Raw genomic sequence first — 27,283 nt, 5'->3', positions numbered from 1 at the left:
TTAGCCTACTAATACATAGCTAAACTCAAATCTGTTAATATTAGTGGATCTGAGCTAACATGAACAAACTCAGCTGTATTTTTATTAAGCGTAAACAAAGATTAATAAATACTGTAACAAATGTGTTGCTTATTGTTAGTTAATGCATGAACGACTGGGACCGTGTTGTGAACTGTTATCCAAAACACAACAAATAATCAATCCAATAAGAAAAGTAAAGTGAAAATGAACATTCATAAAGTGTTTTATTAAACAGACACAAATGCTATTAGACAACAGTACAGATTAGTTGGCATATTAAATCACAGGTTAGTAAATCCCTGAAAAAGAGTAGTCTTCATGTTAATAAACAGCATAACACAACTAGTGATTAAATCATGATGAGAGATTGGTCACTTTACCGCCCCCTACTGCTGCGGCGAAACACATTCATGCTGAAATAACAAATAAACATGGTGAAGCTCACAAAACTGGTGATATTTCACCTCAAATACGAAATTATATTTTGCATGAATAAAAAATTAAGTATTTTAGAACCACAAATATTCATTACCATGATGCAAAAATCTTATTTTAAATTGTAAAAGAAAATTCAAATTGTATGTTTTTTATGATTTCAGTATTTAGGCCTAATGTTAAAATAAAATGATGTCATTTTATTTACTATAAAAAAACAGCAAAACATATTGTATTACACTATACAGAATAATGAAAATGAGTGTAGACGCATCAGTCATGGAAATGTAGGGAAAAATTACCTAAAGTCACGAAAAAAATGACAACGCAAAAATGTTACTAAATCAGGCTTCACTTTCTTTAATTTTTAAGGGTGAAATATGACACGTTTTCATGAGCTTCACCCATCGAGACCTTCATGATGACTGACATGATTATATATTCGTCATGAACTCTTGCATAGAGATCATAAAGCTCACTATATAAAACTATGGCATATAATGCAGCACTTCAAGTGACTCAGTCGTCAAGGCATCTGATTTTCAGATTGTTGAACACAGATATAGTTCTGATTGACCTTTGGCATCAGTTACTGAAGACACTGTACACGAATATATTGATGCATTACAAAATATATATATTCTCTAGATATCATGCATAGTCTGATTAGATAGCAAAATAAAACAAATAATAAACTGAATTATAATAATAATGTCTCTAAGGCACAAATGACATGCTATTTTGGCTGTGAACTTTATAAAGCTGTGAAGAGAGAGATTACAGTATTAGTTAACATGACACTATTATCTGACATATTAATATATATGAGCAAGATTAATATGACGACGCCACATATGCCGTTGTCTTGGTAACGTGTCTGTCGTCGTGGTTCTTCAGTCACTTCCTCCACACAGCTTCAGCAGCAGTTTCTTGTAATCTCCAGATGTGTCTCCCTGATGATTATGGGGAAAATATGCTTAAAATACTTCATAATATTCTATTTATAAATAAACTAATTAATTATACTTAAATATTGTATAAATAATGTGTGCCTCCTAAAATAAAAAGACTATAAACATTGATAATGTTTTTGAAAGAGTCTCAAAAATACAGTAAAATAGTGAAATATTATTGTAATGTAAATCAGCTGTTTTCTATGTGAATATATAGTAAAGTGTAATTTATTCCTGTGATCAAAGCTGAATTTATTTGATCAAAAATACAGTAAAATAGTGAAATATTATTACAATGTAAATCAGCTGTTTTCTATGTGAATATATAGTAAAGTGTAATTTATTCCTGTGATCAAAGCTGAATTTATTTGATTAAAAATACAGTAAAAATAGTGAAATATTATTCTAATGTAAATCAGCTGTTTTCTATGTGAATATATAGTAAAGTGTAATTTATTCCTGTGATCAAAGCTGAATTTATTTGATTAAAAATACAGTAAAAATAGTGAAATATTATTCCAATGTAAATCAGCTGTTTTCTATGTGAATATATAGTAAAGTGTAATTTATTCCTGTGATCAAAGCTGAATTTTCAGCATCATTACTCCAGTCTTCAGTGTCACATGATCCTTCAGAAATCATTTGCTGCTCAAGAAACATTTATGATTATTTTCAGTGTTGATAACAGCTCATATTTCTGTGGAAACTGTCATAATTCAGAAAATTCAGCTTTGATCACAGGAATAAATTACACTTTACTATATATTCACATAGAAAACAGCTGATTTACACTGGAATAATATTTCACTATTTTACTGTATTTTTGATCAAATAAATGCAGCTTTGGTGAGCAGAAGAGACTCTTTCAAAAATATTATAGTGTGTGTATAGTGTGTGTGAGACTTACAGAGATGTGAGTGTAGAGCGACTTCCCGAACTGACGCAGATACTCCTGTCTGATGTCCAGCATGTCCACCTCAGAGCGGGTCACCATGATGCGGATCAGAGTCCTGTCTTTGGTGCCCGCACCCTACATGAAAGAAAACATCATCATCATCCTCATCATCATCATGTGTGCAGCGCCTGTTTGACCCCACAGTGACCCGCAATCACAGTTTTCTAACAGGGAAAGAGGATGTGCATGTATATAATGTTCAGAAAACATAAAAATAACCCATAAACAAACACTTATGCCCATCAGACATGCTGCTGAATGACCTCAGACATGCAAAATATAATATATATCAGCATATAGTTTACCTGCATGGACTTGTGGAGCCGTTCAGCAAAGTAGGCAGGAGTGTTTTTAATGCACTTCACTGAAAAACAGCACAGATGAAACATGATTATGAACTTAAACTACACATTCCTCCTCATTCTACAAAGATTAATACTTTTTTGATATTATTAGTAATACATTTAATCAAAAACAGAATATCAATTTTACCATGTTGGCATTGTTTTATTATTTTAACATGTCTGAAAGAAGATGTGTTACAGAAGCAAAATCTCAAGAATGACCAGTGCATGAAGGAACCGGTTTCGCCTGCAGTGTCATATTTGCGTATGTAAAACATTTATGCATCTTATTCAAAACATATGACTCGGTCTCGGTCGTGTTCCAGTGCTGCGATTGGCTGTTTCTTGCCGCTGTCGGCTTCATCTAGATCAGCTATTGGCTGAGGGACCAATCAGAGCTCAGTACCCACCCACGGCCACCATGCCAGACTCCACGTCTCCAGACATCTCCCTGCAGATGCTCTTCTCGATGTCTCGTCCGCACATCTGCTGGTACTCGTGAAACACTGCAGAACACACCTTCTTTTAACACAGCGTCACATGACTGATGAGCTCAGAACTCAAACTGCACTTTCAAAACCACCAAAGTACAAACACTAAAAACAGCCAGCCTAAATCACAATACCTGAATTACAAAAACATATTCAATGAAAATAAACCAGTCTTAATCTCCTTTAGTGCTTCATAAAGAGGGCTGGAGCAATAAATGAGTAAAAGAGGACAGAGTTTTTGCCCATGTTGGTCTAATGAGAAGCAAATAATGTAACTGGAAGCTGATCACAGCCGCAGATGAGGATGTTCACAGAACTTCACTGAATGAATGTTTTTTCAGATGACTTGCTTTGAACACACTGTCCTAGTTGAGGAACCTGAGGCACTTCCTGTGTGTTCTGGGCGTTTCACCGCAGTGGTTTTACCTTGCCTGAGGTGAGGTTTACTGCGAGCGCACAGAATCGCGTTGAACTGAGACTCGTCCGTGCCGACTTTATTCTCTCCCGCAGCGTAGAGTTTCTACAACAGAGATCACGTGCCGTATGAAGCTGCTGCACAAAACACTGAAACAGGAATTTGTTTAAGCAAATCAAGTCTTTTCTCCAACCTGAGCATCCTGTTTGGCCAGAGAAACGTCCACAGTCTCTCTCTCATCTCGATTACCCTGAACACAAATAATGCACAACATTTCATCTCAACAACTCTGAGCTTCCTGTGATCCAAAAAGCAGGAATAAAATATAAATATTAGATGAAAATAAAAATGAGAAATGTTGCTTTGGCAAATAACTGAAATAAGTTTAACTAATACTAAAATAAATATAAATTGAAGGTAAATAAAAAGAGACAAAAGCACATAATATTACTCTAAATAAAATTAAATATTAAAAAACTAATAAAAATGACAAAAGCACATAATATTACTAAAACTTAAACTAAAATTAATACACAATATAAAATTAATATAAAATTCAAAATAAAATAATAAAATTAATACACTAAAATAAAACACAATATTACTAAAACTTACAAATATATAAAACAACATTCAATATTACAGTGGTGTATAAATAATACTATAATAACACTGATCTGCAGCTAATGATAAATCAAACAAGATTACAGTGTTTTATCAACCACATGTAGAGAAATAGATTATTTCTATTTTCCCTGCTTAATAAATGAATTCAGTTTTCACAAAAGCAATATCGCTGTGAACGACTGAGAGTTTGATTTGCTAAACTGCAATCAAGACACTTTCATTTGTGAGGATATTTTCATATACAAGCACTATACATGCAGTTATATGCATCTCTAACCAGGTGGAAAAAAAGCATTTCTACAAAGTGCTCTATTTTCACGCACTAATTTTGTACTTAATATACTAAAAATTCTTCTTTAGGACTTCTTAAAGGTCCCGTTCTTCGTGATGTTTCAAACTTTAGTTAGTGTGTAATGTTGTTGTTAAGAGTATAAATAAAATCTGTAAAATTTTAAAGCTTAAAGTTCAATGCCAAGCGACATATTTTATTTAACAGAAGTCACCTACATCGAACGGCCCGTTTGGACTACATCCCTCTACTTCCTTCTTCAATGACGTCACTAAAACAGTTTTTTGACTAACCTCCGCCCACAGGAATACACAAGAGTTGCGTTTGTAGAGTGTGTTTGTCGTCATGTCGTCGAAACGCTGAGTATATTTTTTAAATACAGAGATTGTATATTAAAAGCACATTTTAGTTCATATTTCATGCTGTCTCAAAACAGCACAGTTGAGTACACTTACATGTGCTTAAGATGATCATAAGAAGTCCTAAAGAAGAATTCTTAGTATATTAAGTACAAAATTAGTGCGTGAAAACAGAGCACTTTAAGCACTTTATTTTCACCTGGTAATATGAATGAAGCACAGACGGACGGAGAGATTCTGTACCTGACAGAGAGAGACGAGCAGACGCCGGAAGTGTCCAGACGTGTCGCTGCTGATGGCGTCCTCCAGAGATTTACCGTAATCTGCACAACAAACACTGGTCTGTAGGAGTTTGTCAGACACGTGACGTCGGGAGGTTTGGGAACACAGACTCACCTGCTTTATACACCCTCGTGATCTCCTTGATTTCAGCATTGCTGCGGGAGGACAGGATCTCGATGAGACAGGCCTCGTCCGTTCCTGCGCCCTGAAAACACGTGAACAACAATCATATAAACATCATCTGAAACCTGATGTGACTTATATTGAAATGAGAGTCAAAACATGCACACGTGAATGAGACGGTTATTTGTGTTTCAGTTTCAGTTTAAAGGTGCCCTAGAATTAAAAATTGAATTTATCTCGGCATAGTTGAATAACGAGTTCAGTACATGGAAATGACATACAGTGAGTCTCAAACTCCATTGTTTCCTCCTTCTTATGTAAATCTCATTTGTTAAAAGAAGAACAGGCGAATCTCAACATAACACTGACTGTTGCGTAACAGTCGGGATCATTAATATGTACGCCCCCAATATTTGCATATGCCAGCCCATGTTCAAGGCATTACACAAGGGCAGCCAGTATTAACGTCTGGATCTGTGCACAGCTGAATCATCAGACTAGGTAAGCAAGCAAGAACAATAGTGAAAAATGGCAGATGGAGCAATAATAACTGACATGATCCATGATATCATGATATTTTTAGTGATATTTGTAAATTGTCTTTCTAAATGTTTCGTTAGCATGTTGCTAATGTACTGTTAAATGTGGTTAAAGTTACCATCGTTTCTTACTGTATTCACGGAGACAAGAGACGTTGCTATTTTCATTTTTAAACACTTGCAGTCTGTATAATTCATAAACCAGTGTTAATTTCGTTGACGAATAATTTTCGTCATAATTTTCGTCATCGACATTTTTTCACGGACGAAAACGAGACGATGACTAAATAAAAATGCGTTTTGAATGACTAAAACTATGACCAAAATCTACTCTAATTTTCGTCAACGAATAAAAACGAGACGAAAATGAAAGAGAGGGACGATTTGGGAAGATATCCAGTCAGGACTGCTGTCCTGTGTGGAAGATGCGCACATTTGAACTGTAATGTGCTGATCTAACCGCGGGAAAAGCGGCGCTGTTGCGCGCTCTACAGGCTCGTGCAGCAGCACATCTGACTGCTGCGCAATTAATGAATAGCGCACATTTATGCCATCCGATTGCTTATAAGCTAATGTTGATGAATTATGACAATGTTTACTACACGATGTTTATATGGTAGCATGTTTTAGACGGTTGAAAGAATGCATATTTATCTCCCTCATGAGCAGCCTGCTACAGTGCAGACTGCAGACATTTCAGAATAAGAGTCAAGGTGTATTTCGGGATGGTTTATAATTATTATTTTTTTCCTGGTCATTATTGTTATTTTGTTTAAACAATAAACTGTATTTAATTTATTTTCTGTTTAATTCATAGTAAACTACTGTATCTTCTGTCACAGGAAGGAAAGACTAAGAACATTATTTGACACATTATTCAATATATTTTACAAGTATTATAGTTATTAAAGTAGTTATTATAGTTAACTAAACCTAAAACCAAAGAAATCTTCATTACTTTAAATAAACATTAACTGAAATAAAAGATAAATATATAAAAATGTAAACTTATAAAAATGTAAACTTAATAGTTTCTAAGCTTTAGCTTAACCTGAGGTATTAAAATAAACAAAAAATAAAAAGTTATAGACATTTAAAAGCAAAAACTAAAAGACATAAACAAAAAATTACTAAAACTTTTAACTAAAATTACAATGAAAGCAGGAAAAACTAAAAAACAAATCTACTTTTTTTTTTTAAATGAAATCTATAATAGTAGCCTACCTCAATGATAAGTGTGTCAATCCCTGAAAAGTACTGAATTTTGCTCTTTCACGTGTTTTTGCACTTGAACGGTCAAAAACCGTCCGCTTTGGTGAGCAAAGTACAGTTGGGTGAACATAAACAGTTTGGGGAATATCAGATGTACCTATATCAGTGTATTGGATCTGTGGAAGCATTTTTATTGGAAATGCTTAATGCTTACAATTTAACTAAATTAGATTTTAGTCGACTAATTCTACTGTAGATTTAGTCGACTAAAATCTTATGATATTTAGTCGACTAAAACTAGACTAAAACTAAAACAATTTCCAATGACTAAAATATGACTAAAACTAAATGGCATTTTAGTCAAAAGACTATGACTAAAACTAAATCAAAATTTGCTGTCAAAATTAACACTGTCATAAACACAACTTCATTCTTTATAAATCTCTCCAATAGTGTGTAATGTTAGCTTTAGCCACGGAGCGCTATCAAACTCATTCAGAATCAAATGTAAACATCCAAATAAACACTATTCTCACATGATCCGATGTATGTATGCAGTATGCATGACAAATATTTTGTAAAGATCCATTTGAGGGTTATATTAGCTGTGTGAACTTTGTTTATGCTGTTTAAGGCAAGCGCGAGCTCCGTGGGCGCACAAGATTTAAAGGGGCCGCAGCCTGAATCGGTGCATAGTTAATGATGCCCCAAAATAGGCAGCTAAAAAAATTAATAAAAAAAAATCTACGGGGTATTTTGAGCTGAAACTTCACAAACACATTCAGGAGACACCTTAGACATATATTACATCTTGTGAAAAAACGTTTGATGGCACCTTTAAATCAGTTGGGTTAGACTTTGGTGTTTCTTATAAATGGCACTATAATTTAAGTTGGTTTTATACTTCATTCATTTATTTAATTCCCGTTCTGTTCTGAATACTGTAACATTTAAGTGCAGATAAATAAGTTTTTGTCTTCTAAAGGAAAGAATCTGAAACAAGTCGTCAGTAATTCAGTCTCACTTCCTGCTGGGTTTGTGACTAATTTGCATAATGCCAGTCTATTGGCTGAACAGCATCTCTTTGCCCCGCCCTCAATCGCTGCAGTTGTATATGAGACTGGAAGAGTTTGATTCATGACAAGACAACGCTGTTTTCTTTACTTTGATGAGATTGATACGGTGAAAACGATGCCATCGTTACTGTTCGTATCACTGAGATTCAGATATGATAATGAGCATTTGGCTTCTGACCAATCAGAGCAGAGCAGCTCTCAGAGAGGCGGGGTTTAGAGGCAGAATCTTTGAACGAAGCATTTCAGACACTGAGAGAAAAGAGCTGATGCTGCAGTGGATATTATGAGAGAATTAAAGTGTTTTTGACCTTGGATGTTTCAGAAAACATTAGAAACCTTTAAAATAAAATAAAAGAGGCACTTTAAGCTTCTGAATTATGTGTGATGGAGGGTGAGAGTTTTAAAACATGAGCACGCCGTTACTTCCAGTCGGGCAGCATTTCAGTTCTCTACTCTGTAATTACATGCCGTGTTTCATTAATGAGTTCTGTGTAACGAACACCGGCACACGTGATCTGTGCTGGGTCAGTGCTGGCATGTTTCCTGCCTGGGATGAAGCGGTCAACTTTTATCAGCAGTTAACAGAACATGAAGTCCTGTGTAGGATGTTCCAAATCATTTATGCTCCCTATGTAGAGAGCAGGGCAGCTCACTAGGAGACGATTAAAATGAAATCAAAGTGTTTATTCTAAATCCGTTTTAAATTCATGTTCCTGGTAATCTTGAATCAGAAAATCTTCTCCTCCCTCTTCTCTGATGACGAGGGCGGGGCAACCTGTCACTCACATGAGATCCACCAATAGCAAACCACAACCATCCAATCAATTCCACACAGACAAAATCAAGCCCCGCCCTACATTTGTTCTTGTTTGAGAAGCGTTTCACTCGGATATACAACACAATAGAGGAGAAAAGACCAGCGCAACTTCACTTTCATGATGACTTTAAATATCTAGTACCCGAGTGGATTTGGCCACATTTCCCTGGAAAATCAAGAGGAAAAGAAACCCTCACCGATATGGCCTCCTTGAGCTCAGAGGCGTCGAGCTGCGCAGGATTCTTCAGCATGGCCAACACCAAACTCTCAAAGTTTCCCGTCAGCTCCGACTTCAGGTCGTGAATCAGATCCTGTAAAACGTCACGGCGAACGCACAGTTACATGCGAGAAACACAACGGCAGATCTTCCACATTAATAACTGTTCGGTTTGTTCACCTTGCCGTAGGTGGTTTTGTAGGCCGCCAACAACGGCACGCGCTGCTTGATGGTTCGATTGCCGAGCAGCTCGATGATGGCGTTCTCATCGGTTCCTACAAACGGAACAGACTCCGTCACTATCAGGACTCGTCATGTTTTATGGTTGAAATAAATCTGAGTGAATCAGTTTCTCCTCACCGAAGCCCTTCATGGCTTTCCGTAACACCTCGACATCTCGGAGAGGGTCGGCCCCGGGACAGTCCTTCATGGAGCCGCGGTAACCCTTCTGAACACATCACAGGAAACAATCAGTTACATTTGAGAATGTTACAGTTTTTAAATGGTTTTTATTTTGAAATCTGAAAATAGCATGTAATTATGTCTAATTTCTATTACTGTATTGTATTATATGTAATTTTATTGCCAATTATTATTATTATTCCTTTTAATCGCCTTTATCCCTGTGTATGTCTGTACTTTTTCTGTCACCGACACAAAGTCCTCGAGAGTAAAAATACTTGGCATTGAAGCTCATTCTGATTATGAAAAGAGGATTTTCAATAGTGTGTGTATATAGTGTTTATTTATACTGTATACACACACACACACACACACACACACACACTACCATTCAAAAGTTTGGGGTCAGTATTATTTTTTTTAACTACTTTTATTCAGAAAGAGCACATTAAATTGATCAGAAGTGACGGTACAGACACTTATAATGTGACAAAAATATGAAGCAGCACAACTCTTTTCAACATTGATAATAATCAATAATTATTTTGGAGCAGCAAATCATATTAGAATGATTTCTGAAGGATCACGTGACACTGAAGACTGGAGTAATGATGCTGAAAAATCAATTCTTTAATCACAGGAATAAATTACAGTTTACAGTATATTCACATAGAAAACAGTTCTTTTGAATAGTAATAATATTTCACAATTTTACCGTTACTGTATTTTCGATCAAATAAATGCAGCCTAAAAAAAAAAAACCTAAAAAAAAATCTTAGCAACCCCAAACTTTTGAACGATATGCAAATGATTAAACATTGTTTTATATTCATTTTCACACAAAATGTCATATTATGGAAGAAAATGGATTGTGAAAGCAATTATTAGTAAGTAATAAAAAAACTAAGACAAGAACTTTGAATGTCCAATTTCCTGTTTCAATGGGAAGTTACTAAAACCACTGAGGTCAAGTATTGTTTTTTCTGTTTCCTGTTTTCTTCTGGAAATTAGCCGTGAATCTGGGTACATATTTTTTAATGTCAGGGTTTTCACACTGTATGACCAACACATTTTCTTGACAATTTATTCCTGGATTTTCATTGTGATGGGCAATTCTAGATGAGGAAATATTTTAGAATTTCAGTTAGTAATTCCAGGTTTTCTGTCAATCATGAAAATCTAAACCAAACTAAAGCACAAGCTTATAGTGGTCCATAAAGCTGACCGTCTCTCACATTGACAGCAGGAGCGGCCGGAGGTGTTGGTCCAGCCGGAGCACCTCCTCCGTACCCGGGCATCGACGGGTTCGGCACCGGGGCACCTGGGTACGCTGGCATGGGCTGCTGTCCTGGCACCGGGACCCCGGGGTATCCCTGCGGCATTCCTCCTCCGGGCTACACAAGATCATGCGCATGATTAGTGTCACAAGCTTGAAGGAACAGTTCAACCAAAATTCTGTGCTTAAAATACACAATATAACTGATTATGCACAATAAAAGAGGCAGAAATAAAGGGAGACTTACAGCTCCAAAGCCAGGTTGGGCGCCCCATCCACCTGCTGACAACATAAATAACAACGTGGATCACAGCACAACCACACCAAAATAAAAACACAATAAAAAATCATGCAGTAATAGAATGCTTTACAAAATATGCATATTGCATGAAAAGCAGCAACCCTATGAAATCAGCGTGCAGATCTCAGACTCACCAGCAGGGGGCATGTTGGGGTAGGTCCCGGGCTGGGCGGCGGGGTAACCTCCTGCCTGTGGCGGGAACCCTCCTCCCGGGGCAGCTGGGTATCCGCCGCCGGCCTGAGGAGGGTATCCGCCGGCCTGGGGTGGGTATCCGCCGGCCTGGGGTGGGTATCCTGCTCCGGGGGGATACGCTCCTGGCTGAGGCGGATAGTATCCTGCCTGGGGCGGAAAGCCACCGGGTTGGGGAGGGTATCCAGCCGGGGCCTGCTGATACGGGCCGGAGCCGGGCGGGTAGCTTCCACCTGCAGGGGGATATCCGGGATAACTCATCTCTGACACCTGGAGACAACAAAACATTGAGATCAGTCACGTGCAAATACAGGATGCGATTCAGTAACATGGTTACAGTGCTTTATAGCTGTTATATTTACAATGTTATCCCATAATTTGCCCATAATAGTCCATTTATAAACGCATTCTATCTCTTTAACCAGAACTATTGTTACAATCACAACCAAAAACGTCATTCGTTCTTCGTCCCTCATGAAATGATAGTAAACCACCAGTAGGTGGCAGCAAATCACTGTCTTAACGAGTGAGTCATTGAATCATTCACACGACGGCTGGTTCATTCAGGGATAAAGACTGACGCTGCATCTGAAATCAAACACTTCTCTACTACATAGTGTGTGAAAAAAAGTATGCAACAGAGTAGTATGTCTGAATTCATAGTATTTGAATACAGCAGGCGAAAAGTACCAGGATGACTTACTACTTCTGGCGAGATTCTGAAATGCGCATTCGATGGACACTTTAGTATCCCATGAGGCCACGGGAGAGGATTTGTGAATGGAGTTGAAGGGACATAATTGACACTGGTAGGTCATGTGACAGTAACAACATGGCGGCTCTTGTACGTCCGAATTCATTCATACTACATGCAATCTTCCTATACAGAACGTACTTTTTCAACGGTTGTAAATTCAAATGTAGTACATACTCAACAGTACGCAATTTCGGACGCAGCTTGAGTGAGTCGTCGAGTCATTCATTACAAAAGATTCATTCAAAAACAAAACTCAAGATACACACAATGGCTCGGTCTTTTGGAACTATTTTCATTGGCAATATAAAGGGAAAAACACAATATTGTGTCTAAAATGTCATAGCCTATTATTAACTCATTGTTTATTGAATTGTTGTATAAAATCTACATCATATTTGCAAACGTGCCGATTTTCGGGAAAACAGCACTTTTGCTCTTGTGATATTGCTTATAAATATTAAATACAACAACGTTTTTGCACCATATGTTGGTTTTTAGAAGCATTTTTATTAATTTTGGTGGACCCAAGACCCTTCTGTCGAGTGAAACAGCAAAGCTGCTACTGGTGTTCACCAACAAAAGCAGATCACTGTCACTAATGAACATCTCAATCATCAGCAGCAACTCAAATCTGATAAATGATGTTGATAAAACCTCATCTGTGGATCATATACGATACCTGGCAAAACTTCAAATAACCTCAGTTCAGCTCTGCTGTATTTCAGTGCTTCAGAGTCACTTCACGTTATCTTAATTACCATTTATCAGCAAAATAAAGTCATGCACATGATTCAGCAGATCAGAAGTGATTCTGTACATGTTTCGTATCATCCTGTCGCTAAAACTCTAGTGTCCAGATCATCTTCTTTCTTTAATTCATTCACTTTGACTGACCTCAAAATAATGTTCTGTCTTTTGCAAAACACAACTTGTAACTTTCCAAAAATGTCATGCTTTCTCATGAAAACTGTAGGTAAGAAAATGAACACCAAGTGACAATAAAAGCAATTAATTACACAAAGATCCACTCTGAGTATAATCATATAATCACAGTACCATATGAATATGTTAGTGCTTTCTCTGACCTTGCAATGACCCTATGCATTTCTTTTTATGACAGATTTACCAGCGTAACGCATTCATCTCGCTCAGACCCCGTCCGTGAACACATCTCAACCCTGAACTAAACTCCTGGATCAACATGATAAGAAATCTTTAAAGTCTTTGAGGAGTGACTATTTCAACACAGTGTGTATCCCATAATCCCACTGACCAAACAATTCAGCGTCTCTGTGTTGGGCGGCAGGTTTATCAGGTATGTTCTGCTTTTATAGGCTACAGGTTGACAAAACTCTAATGTGTTAAAGTTATTTTTCTGCATGAATTTGACCCACTTTGGGATCAGATCTTCATTTAAATCAATCTAAGAGCGAAATTGACTCTAAATCTCAGCTGAAAATTGTCATTTTGACCAAATAATTGGATTACTCCATAAATATTAATCCGTGACACTTAATATTTTGGTTATCATCACTATTTATGTTGCTCTTTCTTCAGAGGATAAATAAATAAAATTGAGTAGGGGAAGTTTCCGTAATTTGGCCAATCTGACGTGGAGTGAGCCTACAGAGCTGTGATCACAAATCTAAGCATTTAAATATCATTTTATAAAGACATATTATTGCAAAATATTGATATTTATATGTATTTGATGTCAGTATCTGCTACTACTATAAAGTTAATTGATTTACATTACAAGCATCAGAATTTCATCACTTTCTACATATAAATATCAGCATCTTGTTTATTTTTGTTCAGTTTGAATAAAATTGAGCTGTTTTTTCTTCCTCAAGCTCCATAATCTCACAATATCATACTGTATGAGATGTAAAAGACTGATGTAACAACTATGATGCTCAGCAAATATATATTTTTTTAATATTGTCTAAAGGTTCATTAACTGCTACATTAAAAAAAGTAGTTTTTTTAACTATAAAGTCATACATCTGGGTTAAAAGACCTTCCTCTAATGAAATATTTAAAATCATGATAATATTAGAGGTTCACAAAACAAGAAAAACAAAAAAGATTTGTACTCAAGTATCATTGTGATCAGTGTTTAATGAAAGCTTTAAAGTAAAGTAACGTGTGCAATTTTTAAATCACATTCACAAAATCTAGTTCTTCAGACCTGCTTAACTAGAAAAACACATTTTTTGTAGGAATTTCTTTTTCAGAACACTTAAAAATCCCTAAAATGTTCTTGTTTTATGAGCATGGAAACTCACGCTGATTTGTTTAATAAGATTCTTCCCAGCACTTGCAGATTTAGCACATATGTTAGTTGTTAAGGGTTCACTAACTTTCTCTCGTGACTGCGCGCTGCTAGTTATCTGTGGTTAAACTCCCAGTGGTGGGTTAGGGTTAATTAACCCACAGTCACGCAAGCTCTGTCATCATGCTTTACTCTTTCACTACTGCAGCTCTAACTCTACACACTTCATGTCTAAACATGCACTGATGTACTCACAGTACGACAACCGCATACTACACACTACATTACACACGGTTTGGCCAATCGGCATCGTTCTCTGCCTAAAGAAAAAAAAATGGCAGCCGAATATTTCAGATTACACAACAAACACACACTCACCCCTCCGACACAACTCACATCTCAATCCACACACAATAAGAACGTTCGACAGAGTTTTCGATTACACACACACACACACCTGAAGGACGCGTTTAACGCTGATTAACGCGGAATGTTACATTGTATCAGTGTTGTTCTGAAAACGCGCGCGCGTCACACTGAGAACAGAACAAACGCGCGAAACACTCGATACATTGTTGCTTTGACGCAGAAACAGGCGGTAAATGTTAAACTTACTGTGATGTGTGATGTGTGGCGATGACTGGAGCTGGAGAGTTTGATCTGAATGAGGAAGTGGAGGGCGGCCGTCTGTCACAGTGGGTGTGACCGATCCTGATTCCTGTCACAGTAATGAAACACAGGCCGATCCCTGTCCGGGATCACTTCTGATTTAATATAATACTGATATTTTTACATTTTCTGCTTCTGAAGGACATCTAGGAGATGTGAGCCTTAAATGATGAATTTGTTTTGGTTGTTACCATGACGTTGCTATAAATAATATAAATGCATTTTTACTACTAATTTATAGTTTACTATTTTACTACGCCTATTTGTTTTTAGTTTTAATTACTAATAAGTAATCCAATTGTTACTTTTATAATAACTATTCAAATAGGGACAAGACACTCCTTCAATCTAGTAAACTATAATATAATAAAATAATATAACAAAATAACCTAATATAAAATGTCAGATAAAGCTTCTTACACTGAAGCGCATCCATTACAAATGTATCATGATTTTACAGCAACTACCTATTTTGCTGGAAGCTCATGGTAGTTTCTGTAAGAGTGTCAGTCAGTTATAATATCTGTATAGTTTATGGAGAACTTGATTACAGCTGTCTTTAATGAGTGCAGAAACTGCAGATGTAAAACACCAGAGAAAAGCCTCTTGAATTCAGGTCAGTTTCTGCCCGAAACACTGAGTCTGAACGGATCAGGCAGTTCTACAGTATGAACAAACAAATCATTTGCATGGAAACGACAGACGCTTCCCTTCCTCCTGTCTGTCCCGGCCTTCCACCGGTATGGATGAACGTGTTCAGAAATGAAAGGGTTAGGCTTCAGAAGCAAACAGTGGAAAAACTGGTCATGTTAGCATCAGGTGCATCCCGACAGGTGAATGAACGTCATCAGCTTCCAGATAAGGGAGGGAAACACCATTTCTAAGAAATTCCAAGGCTTGCCGTGAATCCCATTCAAATGTATTTATAGCACTGAATAAAACAAGCCTAACTTTGACCATATGCTGTACAAACAACAACACAATAAGAAAAGGATCACATCCATGAAGTTTTATAAGTAATATAAAAATAAACCTTAAAAAGACAATCAAAGTACATCTTAACTGATCAGAAGAGGCAAATATGATACTATCAACCTATGATACTCATAAAACCCATAACCATCATAAATCATGCATTTTAAGTCGGAAATTCTTTCATTCTTCCATGTTTCTTATTAGGAAATACTATTTATATGTAAGTATATATTTATATAATAGTATGTAATGTGAATATAAACACTGGACAAAGCAAAAACACACCCAAAGACACTCTACAGCAGTTTCAGCCTGTAATGGAGTCACATGACCAGCAGAGGGCACAATCTGCTCCTGATCATGTGATCTCCACACTCCTGATTGACTTTTAATTTACTGTTTATAATGATAATTTGATAATCATGTCATTATAAGTTTGTAACACCCCTCATGATAAAGTTCTATCACAGGATTAGATGCTCTTCATGTTCTTCAATATAAACTGATTTAATGTATTTACTTTGATTGCATCATTTCAGATGGGATTTATTTGGGGAAGCGCGTGTATTTGAATATTAACTTATGATCTGCTGACGTTTCTTGGTAACCTTCCAATGGCGGCGCCACAGCTCATGAATATGCATCAGCCAGCCGTCCAGCGCATGTGATTGGTGAATCTGCGGTTAAACTTTCCTCCTCAGCGCGAGAACTGTCCCGTCCCGTCATTCCGCATCAATGTGACCCGAGCCCGCTGGATTCCCCGTCAGGAAGATGAGTTCGGGTCCAGCTCTAGAGCCCGCGCAACTTCTGAACTGGGTTTATCTGTCGCTGCAGGAGTCGCGGAGCAATGCCGCTTCTGACGCGCACTACAGCCGCGGACCCGCGCCGGAGGATGTGAACGCGCATCTCAGCAGCGACATCATCAGCAGCTTCATTCACGAGCGCAGAGAGGTGATGACGTCACGACACCCATCTATCTATCTATCTATCTATCTATCTATCTATCTATCTATCTATCTATCTATCTATCTATCTATCTATCTATCTATCTATCTATCTATCTATCTATCTATCTATCAGTCTTCAGTGCCGTATGGAAGGCCGAAGGGGTCAGACGTGTGAAATTTGACGCGCGCACAGTTTGACCGCGTCAAGATGGAAATTAGAACGTGTTTCCATAGTGACATGATCTTTCTATAAAATCACATGTTCAGACAGATGCATTACAGGAATATAATCTAGTCCTGCAGAACTGAACGCATTAGAAAACTAGCATGAAAATTCAAGCGTCGCCCACAAATAAAGGAATGAAATAATTTTCTTCGATTCATCCTCTGAGTGGGTGATTTTTGGCTTAACAAGCACATCATGTGTATTTGTGCAGAGAAGGGGTGAGAAACGGTCCTGATTGGCTGGTTTCATTTGGGTCCAGCTGTGCCGGACAGTGTGCAAGTTCTCCCACAATGCACCTCTGGCTCGGGCTTTACTGAGCCGTTTAGTTAAATTACTCTGCAAATGACCAGCTTACTGTAAAATGACCTCATGATAAATACATCACAGCCCTTTAAGTTACAAAAACGTACTATTTTGAATAATCTGGTGCATGAACACAATGACAAAAAAATCCGATTCCATCATTCAAACACGGCATCCCTTTATTGCAAGTGTATGTAATGAATTATCCCTTACTTTGGCTTTAGAAAGCACTGAATGAAAAAACACAGGTTTGGCTGAAGAGATTTGAAACTTTAGTGGTTTGGCTCCACGTTTGCAATGTGGAAAAACATCTGAGTTCAGCATTCTTACTATAGGTGCATAAAATCAACGTTCTGGAGCAGAATTTGCAGTGATATGAGATATGATGACTGTAGTGTATCTGATGCGTGTGTTTCAAACTGCAGAATTACACATGCTCATAATGTAGCTCACTACTTTTATACAATGCAAATATATCTTTAGATGTTTATGTTGCATACTATTTAACATGCTTCTTTAAAAAACTAGTATAGAGTATAAACTGCTCAGTATGAGGTAGGCAGTCTGCTAATATTACATTCCGCACAGAAACCTTCTGTTTCCTCACATGGAGCATCTCCTGAGATAGACTGAGGAAAAGGGATCGGAGAATCATATGGCAAAGTCTGTCTTCCTGAGGAAAACGGAACATTCCCTCTCACACGGATCATCAAAACCACAGGAAAAAATCACCAACAATCAATTAGAGCGTGTTTTAAAAGACAGAGAGAATATATGGAAACATGTATTTTTATATTATTTTAAATATCAACAACTCTCTGACTATGAGACTATTTAACATTTTTAATGTTTATATTTTATGTTCTTATGCATCTTTCTAATCAAGCCAAACAACAGTGGTCTGACACCTACTGGCATGTTAGAAAAAATAAATATTAGAAATAAGAAAATGGATAAAAAAGGAATTAAACAAAAAGAAATTAAGAATATTAAATGTAAATACATCTATCCAAAGTGACTTACATTGCATTCAAAATATCGTTAACTAAAGCTAAACCATAAAAAAGTATTTATTTCCTGAAATAAAATGAGCATTAACTGAAATAAAATATTAAAACTTATTTTATTTCAGGTAATAACAATAATAACCAAATAAACTAAAACTTTTAAATAAAAATAATGAAAACTATATAGACAAATTAAAAAATAAATAAATAAAAATGACAAAAACACAATAAAATTACTTTTATAATAGTTTTTTTTTTTTTAATTAAAGTGAAAACAGAAAATCAAATTAAAATATTACCAAAAACTGGCGATGATACTAAAATAACACTGTTCAGTTCATGCATTCCCTGGGAATCAAACCTTGATCTTGGAGTTGCTTGCACTATGCGCTACTGTTTGAGCCACAGAATGCAAACATTCTATAATATTTCATATATAATCTAAATATAGCAATGCCTATTCTATTTCAGTGAAAGTTTCACATGTCTCTCTCTCTTCAGACTCTGTGCAGCAGCGTATATCAGAGCTCGTCTCCCTACGGCTCTCTGAACGACATCGTGGAGGGCCTGAGCTTACTGACGGACAGCTTCTCTGAGCTCTCGCTCGCCTCTGAACCCAGAAAACTCTACAAGAAGCCTCCAGCCAACTACCTGTGCCACCTGTGCTTCAACAAGGGCCACTACATCAAAGACTGTCCGCAGGTAAACACACCTGAGCTCACACATCTGCTTATTCAAATTAAAACCGTATTACTGGATCTGTTGCTCTGCGATTCTACTGGTGTGATTATCTGGAAATTATTTTCTGTGACTGACCTGCATTTCAAAGTGTTACCCACAATCCATTGCATCAGACCAGCACCCCACCCATGAGCAGCTGTAATGAGCGCCAGATGAACCTTCTGTGTTTATGAAAGATGATACAGTTCCTCTCCTTTCATGACATCATCGGCTGTCGTAGATGAGAGGAAGTCCTCTTCACACCAGATTTGGCCGAACACACACGCGGCGTCTCGTGAAACGGAGGGAAAACCTTTTAGTACAAAGATGAAGTGATTTAGATCTCGGCATCTTAATTATTCTCAGATGAGATGAAAGAGGAGACGATAACTAGAGCTGAAAACGTCCGTCCCTTTATAATGTGATCTAAATCTGAGTTACACGCCGATTCCTGCCTTACGTCAAGATTATCAGATCATGTTCCTTAGTGCTCAAAACACCTTTCTTTAAAACAGACGGAAAGAACTCCAGAAGAAGATCTTGTTTTGACAAAGTTTGTGAGATTCATGACATCAAATCTTTAAAAAACATTAACAGTTTGAACTGAGACACGAAACTGAGTAGATCTGCATGTTCTGCACACATTTAGAGCTATTTCTCTGTTTTTCTGGAACACAACCATACAGAACCCCCTAGCAACCACCTAGCAACCATACAGAACCCCCTAGCAACCACCTAGGAACACCTAAGCAACCCCCCAGAACACCACAGAACAACACCCTAGCATCTGCCTAGCAACTAAACAGAACACCCCAGAAACTGCATATCAACATCCTAGCAACAATCCAGAACACCACAGCAACCACCCTAGCAACTGCATAAAAACTACCTATCAACCACCCAGAACAACCTAGCAACCATTCAGAACAGCTACCTCCATAGCAACCACCTAGCAACTGTCTAGCGACCAAACAGAACACCCAAGAAACTGCATATCAACATCCTAGCACCAATCCAGAATACCATAGCAACCACCCTAGCAATTACCTAGCAACAACCCAGAACACTATAGCAACCACTCAGAACAGCTTAGCAACCTCTATAGCAACAACCTAGCAACACTCTAGCAACTGTCTAGGAACCAAATAGAACTCAGAATTCCAAGAAAAATATCATAATTGCGAGACGTGAACTCAGAATTCCTAAAAAAATGTAATAATTGTGAGACTTGAACTTAGAATTAAAAGAAAAATGTCATAAATGCGAAATGTGAACTCAGAATTCAGAGAAAAATGTCATGATTGCGAGACATAAACTCAGAAATCCGAGGAAAAATGTCATGATTGCGAGACTTGAACTCAGAATTCCGAGGAAAATGTCATAATTGCGAGATAAAATGTTGCAATTACCTTTTTATTTTCTTATTCCATGGCAGAAAACACCTGAACATTTCAACAATACTGTTACATTAAAAACTTGTTTGACTCATTGGGAAACATTTAGGGGAATTGGTCATTTGTTCTTGTTTGCGAAGCGTTTTACTCAGATATACGGCACAATAGGGAAGAAAAGACTATCATGCCTTATGTCATAATGTCATAATTGTGAGATAAAATGTTGCAATTACCTTTTTATTTTCTTATTCCATGGCAGAAAACACCTGAACAACCATTAAACGTCTGGGTGTAACCACATCTAGAGACCAGAATATCAGAGAGACGTTTAGGTGGGCTTTTTTTGAGCTCGTAAGCAACCACCTAGCAACCATCCAGATCTCTATAGCGACCACATAACATTATACTAGTAACCAAGCAAATCTCTGTAGCATTGAGTCAGAGAGTTTTGCAGAGTGAGTGTTAAACACTGGACACTGCAGATTATAATAATGTGACATCATCTGTGTGTGTGTGTGTGTGTGTGTGTGTGTGTGTGTGTGTGTGTGAATATAAGCCAGAACTCAGAGAATGTAAATCACTCATGCTGTGGGACGGACAGGAATGACATCTGTGGGTGTTTGACAGAGACGTTACTGTACTACAAATACTGTCAGGCTTCCAACACCATAAAAATAGCCTTATAAATATCTTAAAAAGTGGACCACTGTAAATAAACCAGTGCAACTATGAAAACAGTCTTATTAGAGAAGTTTAAGAGCATATATAAAATACATAAGTCCATCTGTGATGTGTGCGCTCTCAGTCTCAGTGTTGAGGCTGGATCACGGCCAGCAGTGAGGCGTTTCCATTTACTGCATCTCGAGCAAATGTGCTTTCTGGACTTAAAGAACACAACATGATCTCGTAATAACAGGGAATTATTCAAATGTGTTTAACATTCTTTACCTGGAGGTTTCTCTTATATTGTGTAATAGAGTATAATTTTATTGATGCACCAACTTAAAAATACAAAATACAGTATAATACAGTCAAAAATACAGTAAAATAGTGAAATATTATTCTAATGTAAATCAGCTGTTTTCTATGTGAATATGTAGTAAAGTGTAATTTATTCCTGTGATTTTCAGCATCATTACTCCAGTCTTCAGTGTCACATGATCCTTCAGAAATCATTTGCTGCTCAAGAAACATTTATGATTATTTTCAGTGTTGAAAACAGCTTCATGTGGAAACTGTGACACATTTTATTTTTCAGGATTCTTTGATGAATAGAAAGTTCAAAAGAACAGCATTTATTTGAAAATAGAAATCTTTATAAATGTGTCTTTTTTGATGTAATTTAATGCATTCTTGCTGAACAAAACTATTCATCACGGACCCAAACTTCTACGTTCTCTGAATGACTTCATGTTCTTCAGGGTGTTTTAATGAGGGTGTGGACAGTGTTTGATGGGGTTTGAAAAGGGCTGCTGGGAAATCTTAAACTGACATTAAACATATGGCTCTGAATTACAGACACTATCAGATTTCTGTCGAGAGCCACTCCCAGAGTGCACTGCAGCAGGTTTAAGAAATGCATCATGGGAAGTTGACAGTACATAAGTCGATTACAGTGATTTTAGCTTCTGACATCAGTACGCGGCAGCACTAATAATGATGATCTAATCAAAGCACAGATCTCTCTTGCATCAGCGCGGCGCTCTAATGTCTCTCTGCCAAAGCAAACAGAGCAGGAAGGTTTGGGACTGTTAGGGAGGAATAACTGAGCACATGTTCTCCGCCGGATCTCAGGAGAGCCGTGGGCTCCGATCGCTCTGATGGACTCCAGATGGAGGACAGCCGAAGAAAGCCAATCCGCTCGCAGAGAACCTCCGCTGTGGAACTCTGGGAAAACGAGGCAGTGCGGCGGGAAGTCCTTGCACGCTAGATTGAGTGTGGATGGAGCATTTGTGGAAAAAACGAGCAACGATAGAGGAGATTATTACGGTGTTTGCAAGACTGCAAGTTAATAAACCAAAAACAAATGTCCTCAAGTGATGTAAATAATACTGCATTCAGACTTCAGCTGCTAATATGTGGATCTGTCTCTGCCAGACTCCCGCAGCTGGACTCGATGATGAGGATGATGAGGATGATGAGGATCTGTAGGAGGGCCACAGGAGCCTCTCCCTCTCAGAGCCCGTCATCTGCACTGTACAAAAAGAGAATTTGATGCATCCGGATTTTTAGTTTCTCTCTTAAAAATTGTCCTAATTAACACTACAATTTAAATGTATTCATGCTGGGAACTCACTAACCCTCAACGTTTTAACAATTCTGTTACATTAAAAACTCGTTTGACTCATTGGGAAACATTTAGGGGAATTGGTCATTTGTTCTTGTTTGCGAAGCGTTTCACTCAGATATACGGCACAATAGGGAAGACTATCATGCCGGCGTTAAAGGATAGTGAAATGGACAGATGTCTTCGGTCGTGATCTTTCATGTGGCTGTCAACATCTTCATTTCATTCAGTCATCTTTCAGAGATTGTTGGTGGTCAGAATAACAGCGTTTCAGAGCCAAACGCTCACATTCCAGCTGTGATTACAGACCGCTGAATCAACATCTCCTCCCTGAAGCAGCGGCTTTCGTGTCACTGTTGCATCATAATTCAACAATGCTGGAGCCGGCCGTCCTCCAAACGAAGCAAACATCTCACACTTCAACTTTACAGAGCAGTTTTCTTACATGTTTTCACACTGGAAGAAATATCAGTAAAGCAGCAGCAGGTGGATCATATGGAGCCGGTGCAGAGGTGACGTTTGAGGCTCAGATGCGTCTGATTAAATCACATATTAGTCACACGGAGCAATAAACAGAACCTCCTCACATCCTACACAAATCAGGATCTGGAATCATTAGAAATGCAGCTTGAATGATTTCAGAAAGATGTTTAAAGCAAACCGCGGACACACTCATCGTGACTAAACACTGCTAATAACCACAGAGAGATTAAAGACACGTGCGGCGGGAGCTCGGTCAAACACTGATCTCCAGCGCAGATTCGGTGATGAAGCTTCATCCAAATTAAATCTGAAACAGACCTGCTTATGAACTGAGAACACACTAATATTCACTGTAGAGCCTCTTCTGGAAACATTTCACATGTTACATTTTGAATTGCATCACAGTTCAGAAAGTTACTCTGATGTAACACGACTGTAACGCTGTAACATTAAGAACTGCAACATCACAAAACTGTAACAGTTTGACAAATGCAGCACTGGGGTTCCAAAAAACATTAAAGATTGAAAACCTCTATGACACATAGCAGAATTAACATTTACAAGTTTGGAATAATTATGATTTTTAGAATGTTTTTGAAAGAGTCTCTTCTGATCATTTATTTGATCAAAAATACAGTAAAATAGTGAAATATTATTCTAATGTAAATCAGCTGTTTTCTGTGTGAATATATAGTAAAGTGTAATTTATTCCTGTGATCAAAGCTGAATTTATTTGATCAAAAATACAGTAAAATAGTGAAATATTATTCTAATGTAAATCAGCTGTTTTCTATGTGAATATACAGTAAAGTGTAATTTATTCCTGTGATCAAAGCTGAATTTATTTGATCAAAAATACAGTAAAATAGTGAAATATTATTCTAATGTAAATCAGCTGTTTTCTGTGTGAATATATAGTAAAGTGTAATTTATTCCTGTGATCAAAGCTGAATTTATTTGATCAAAAATACAGTAAAAATAGTGAAATATTATTCCAGTGTAAATCAGCTGTTTTCTATGTGAATATTTAGTAAAGTGTAATTTATTCCTGTGATCAAAGCTGAATTTATTTGATCAAAAATACAGTAAAAATAGTGAAATATTATTCCAATGTAAATCAGCTGTTTTCTATGTGAATATTTAGTAAAGTGTAATTTATTCCTGTGATCAAAGCTGAATTTATTTGATCAAAAATACAGTAAAAATAGTGAAATATTATTCTAATGTAAATCAGCTGTTTTCTATGTGAATATACAGTAAAGTGTAATTTATTCCTGTGATCAAAGCTGAATTTATTTGATCAAAAATACAGTAAAATAGTGAAATATTATTCTAATGTAAATCAGCTGTTTTCTATGTGAATATACAGTAAAGTGTAATTTATTCCTGTGATCAAAGCTGAATTTATTTGATCAAAAATACAGTAAAAATAGTGAAATATTATTCTAATGTAAATCAGCTGTTTTCTGTGTGAATATATAGTAAAGTGTAATTTATTCCTGTGATCAAAGCTGAATTTATTTGATCAAAAATACAGTAAAAATAGTGAAATATTATTCTAATGTAAATCAGCTGTTTTCTATGTGAATATATAGTAAAGTGTAATTTATTCCTGTGATCAAAGCTGAATTTATTTGATCAAAAATACAGTAAAAATAGTGAAATATTATTCCAGTGTAAATCAGCTGTTTTCTATGTGAATATTTAGTAAAGTGTAATTTATTCCTGTGATCAAAGCTGAATTTATTTGATCAAAAATACAGTAAAAATAGTGAAATATTATTCCAGTGTAAATCAGCTGTTTTCTATGTGAATATATAGTAAAGTGTAATTTATTCCTGTGATCAAAGCTGAATTTTCAGCATCATTACTCCAGTCTTCAGTGTCACATGATCCTTCAGAAATCATTTGCTGCTCAAGAAACATTTATGATTATTATCAGTGTTGAAAACTTAGTGTGGAAACTGTGACACATTTTATTTTCCAGGATTCTCTGATGAATAGAAAGTTCAAAAGAACAGCATTTATTTGAAATAGAATCACTTACACCATTATAAATGTCTTTACTGTCACTTTTGATCAGTTAAATGTGTCCTTGATGAATAAAAGTATTAATCAATAAAAGTGTGTAAGTCTACAGATGAACTAAAGACTGTTTTCTTACCAGGCTCGTCCTAAAGGAGAGGGTCTGACGCCGTATCAGGGGAAGAAGAGGTGTTTCGGAGAGTACAAGTGTCCCAAATGCAAGAGGAAGTGGATGAGTGGAAACTCGTGGGCGAACATGGGTCAGGAGTGCATCAAATGCCACATCAACGTCTATCCTCACAAACAGGTGAACACGCTCGCTTCTAGACTGAAAAACAGCAGTTTAACGATCACATTACATTTTGTTTTGTGCTAACAATATCTAAACATCCTTGAAACAAGATATTTTAGCAAAATTACCATTTACCATTAGTTTAATGTTGACCCCACTGGTGAGTTTTTCAAAGTGTAAATCTAACATAATTTAAAGCAGAATCTAAGAAATTTTTAGATTAGTTTAGATATTTTGTTTTACTAGAAAACAAGACAAAGATGCTGATGAAGAAGTGATTGTGTCTTGTCCATTTAAACACAACTGCGTACGCTTCAGGAACTGAGAGGGAATGTTTGGAAGTTTTCTGGAGTTGCTTTACCGAAGCATCTGTACAAAATGAGCCACAAAAGAAGATCTAAACGCATCTGAACAGCGTCTGTTTGTTATTAACTCACGACTGAGACATTCAGAAACTGACACTGATGTACTAGAGCTCTTTTGGCTCAAGATAAAGCTTTCATGAGGTTCTTTGCAGTATGTTTGGCAGGTTCTGAAGTTTTGAAGCTGGTAGAAAACACTCGATGAAGAGCGACGCTCCTGACGTCCCTTTTTCCTTTTAATCTTCACCAGATGTCTTGTAAATATTGTTTTTAAGATGCACACTTTTATGTGGACATCATGGCTGCTTTTTGGCTTTTAAAATAATCAGGAATTTTTTTTAAAGAGGCCATATTATGCCCTTTTATAAAGTCTTGGGCTCTACTAGAACAGGTTGATTATTCTCCTCATATTCTCCATTGTTGCAGCTCCTCTCTTCCCAGTCTGTCAGTAACGCTCTGTTTACTTCCTGTCTCTATGAAGCCCCTCCTTCTGAAAAGCACAATGTGCTCTGATTGGTCGGCTGGAGCAGTGTGTTGTGATTGGTGTTTGGGAAATGTCCCGCCCCTTACCATAACCGACAGTTTCAACACACTGCTAACTAACTCAACCAGGCCCCGCCCCTTTATTCTGCGCATTAATTATTTAAATGAGGAATATTGTGAAGAAAACACTGACACTGATATAGAGAAGAACTCAAACAGGAACATTTAAGATAAATATTTGGGATTGAGAATGTTTCCTCTGCGTTGGCAGCGTCCTCTGGAGAAACCTGACGGCCTGGACGTGTCGGACCAGAGCAAAGAACATCCTCAGCATCTCTGCGAGAAGTGTAAGGCGCTCGGATACTACTGCCGTCGAGTTCAGTGACCTCTGACCCCCGCACCCTCATTCACCTCATAACTGGTGCTGAAATCTGATTTAGCTGGACAATATTCACTGATTTCTTTATATATATATATTACCAAGTAGCTGTTATTTGATATCAGGTTAGTTGCTGTGATTCACATGTGAAGTTTTCCTCTGGAGCTTTTAATAAAACACATTTCAGGGCAATAATTCACAGACAGAACATCAGCATTGAATGAATCTGAACTGATGGAAACTCATTTAATTCTGATGCTTTTTAAAAGCAATACTGAATATTAAACGATGATGAAGGTGACGCCGAGTGACGGACGGACTCGAAGAAACAGCACTAAACATCACAGAATCAGCTCATTATATACTTACTGATGTT

General features: G+C 37.0%; 2 protein-coding genes across 3 annotated transcripts; one reads left to right on the top strand and one right to left on the bottom strand.

Annotated features, from left to right (window-relative positions):
* Nucleotides 1–245: 245 nt before the first annotated feature.
* Nucleotides 246–15,093, bottom strand: anxa11b (annexin A11b). 2 transcript variants are annotated; one of them, XM_067369963.1, is made up of 15 exons: nucleotides 14,734–14,907; nucleotides 11,269–11,593; nucleotides 11,081–11,115; nucleotides 10,793–10,951; nucleotides 9,516–9,603; nucleotides 9,336–9,430; nucleotides 9,136–9,249; nucleotides 5,286–5,376; nucleotides 5,133–5,212; nucleotides 3,808–3,864; nucleotides 3,626–3,719; nucleotides 3,119–3,214; nucleotides 2,670–2,728; nucleotides 2,317–2,439; nucleotides 246–1,409 (listed from the first exon to the last, which is right to left on the bottom strand). In XM_067369963.1, the coding sequence occupies exons 2-15, from the start codon at nucleotides 11,582–11,584 to the stop codon at nucleotides 1,350–1,352; spliced, it is 1,467 nt and encodes a 488-aa protein (XP_067226064.1). In that variant the 5' UTR covers nucleotides 11,585–11,593; nucleotides 14,734–14,907; the 3' UTR covers nucleotides 246–1,349. The 2 variants fall into 2 exon arrangements, with proteins under 2 accessions (XP_067226064.1, XP_067226063.1); XM_067369962.1 differs by lacking the exon at nucleotides 14,734–14,907 and adding an exon at nucleotides 14,971–15,093 and having other exon boundaries at nucleotides 247–1,409.
* Nucleotides 15,094–16,770: 1,677 nt separating this feature from the next.
* LOC137008284 (zinc finger CCHC domain-containing protein 24-like) lies at nucleotides 16,771–26,913 on the top strand. The gene is made up of 4 exons (XM_067370253.1): nucleotides 16,771–16,950; nucleotides 18,984–19,184; nucleotides 25,534–25,698; nucleotides 26,800–26,913. The coding sequence occupies exons 1-4, from the start codon at nucleotides 16,771–16,773 to the stop codon at nucleotides 26,911–26,913; spliced, it is 660 nt and encodes a 219-aa protein (XP_067226354.1).
* The last annotated feature ends 370 nt before the right edge of the window (nucleotides 26,914–27,283 follow it).

Source organism: Chanodichthys erythropterus, chromosome 19 (genome assembly GCF_024489055.1).
Source record: "Chanodichthys erythropterus isolate Z2021 chromosome 19, ASM2448905v1, whole genome shotgun sequence".
NCBI lineage: Eukaryota > Metazoa > Chordata > Actinopteri > Cypriniformes > Xenocyprididae > Chanodichthys > Chanodichthys erythropterus.
The sequence above is the reverse complement of the archived record's forward strand: the minus strand, read 5'-3'. Positions and strand labels throughout refer to the sequence as shown.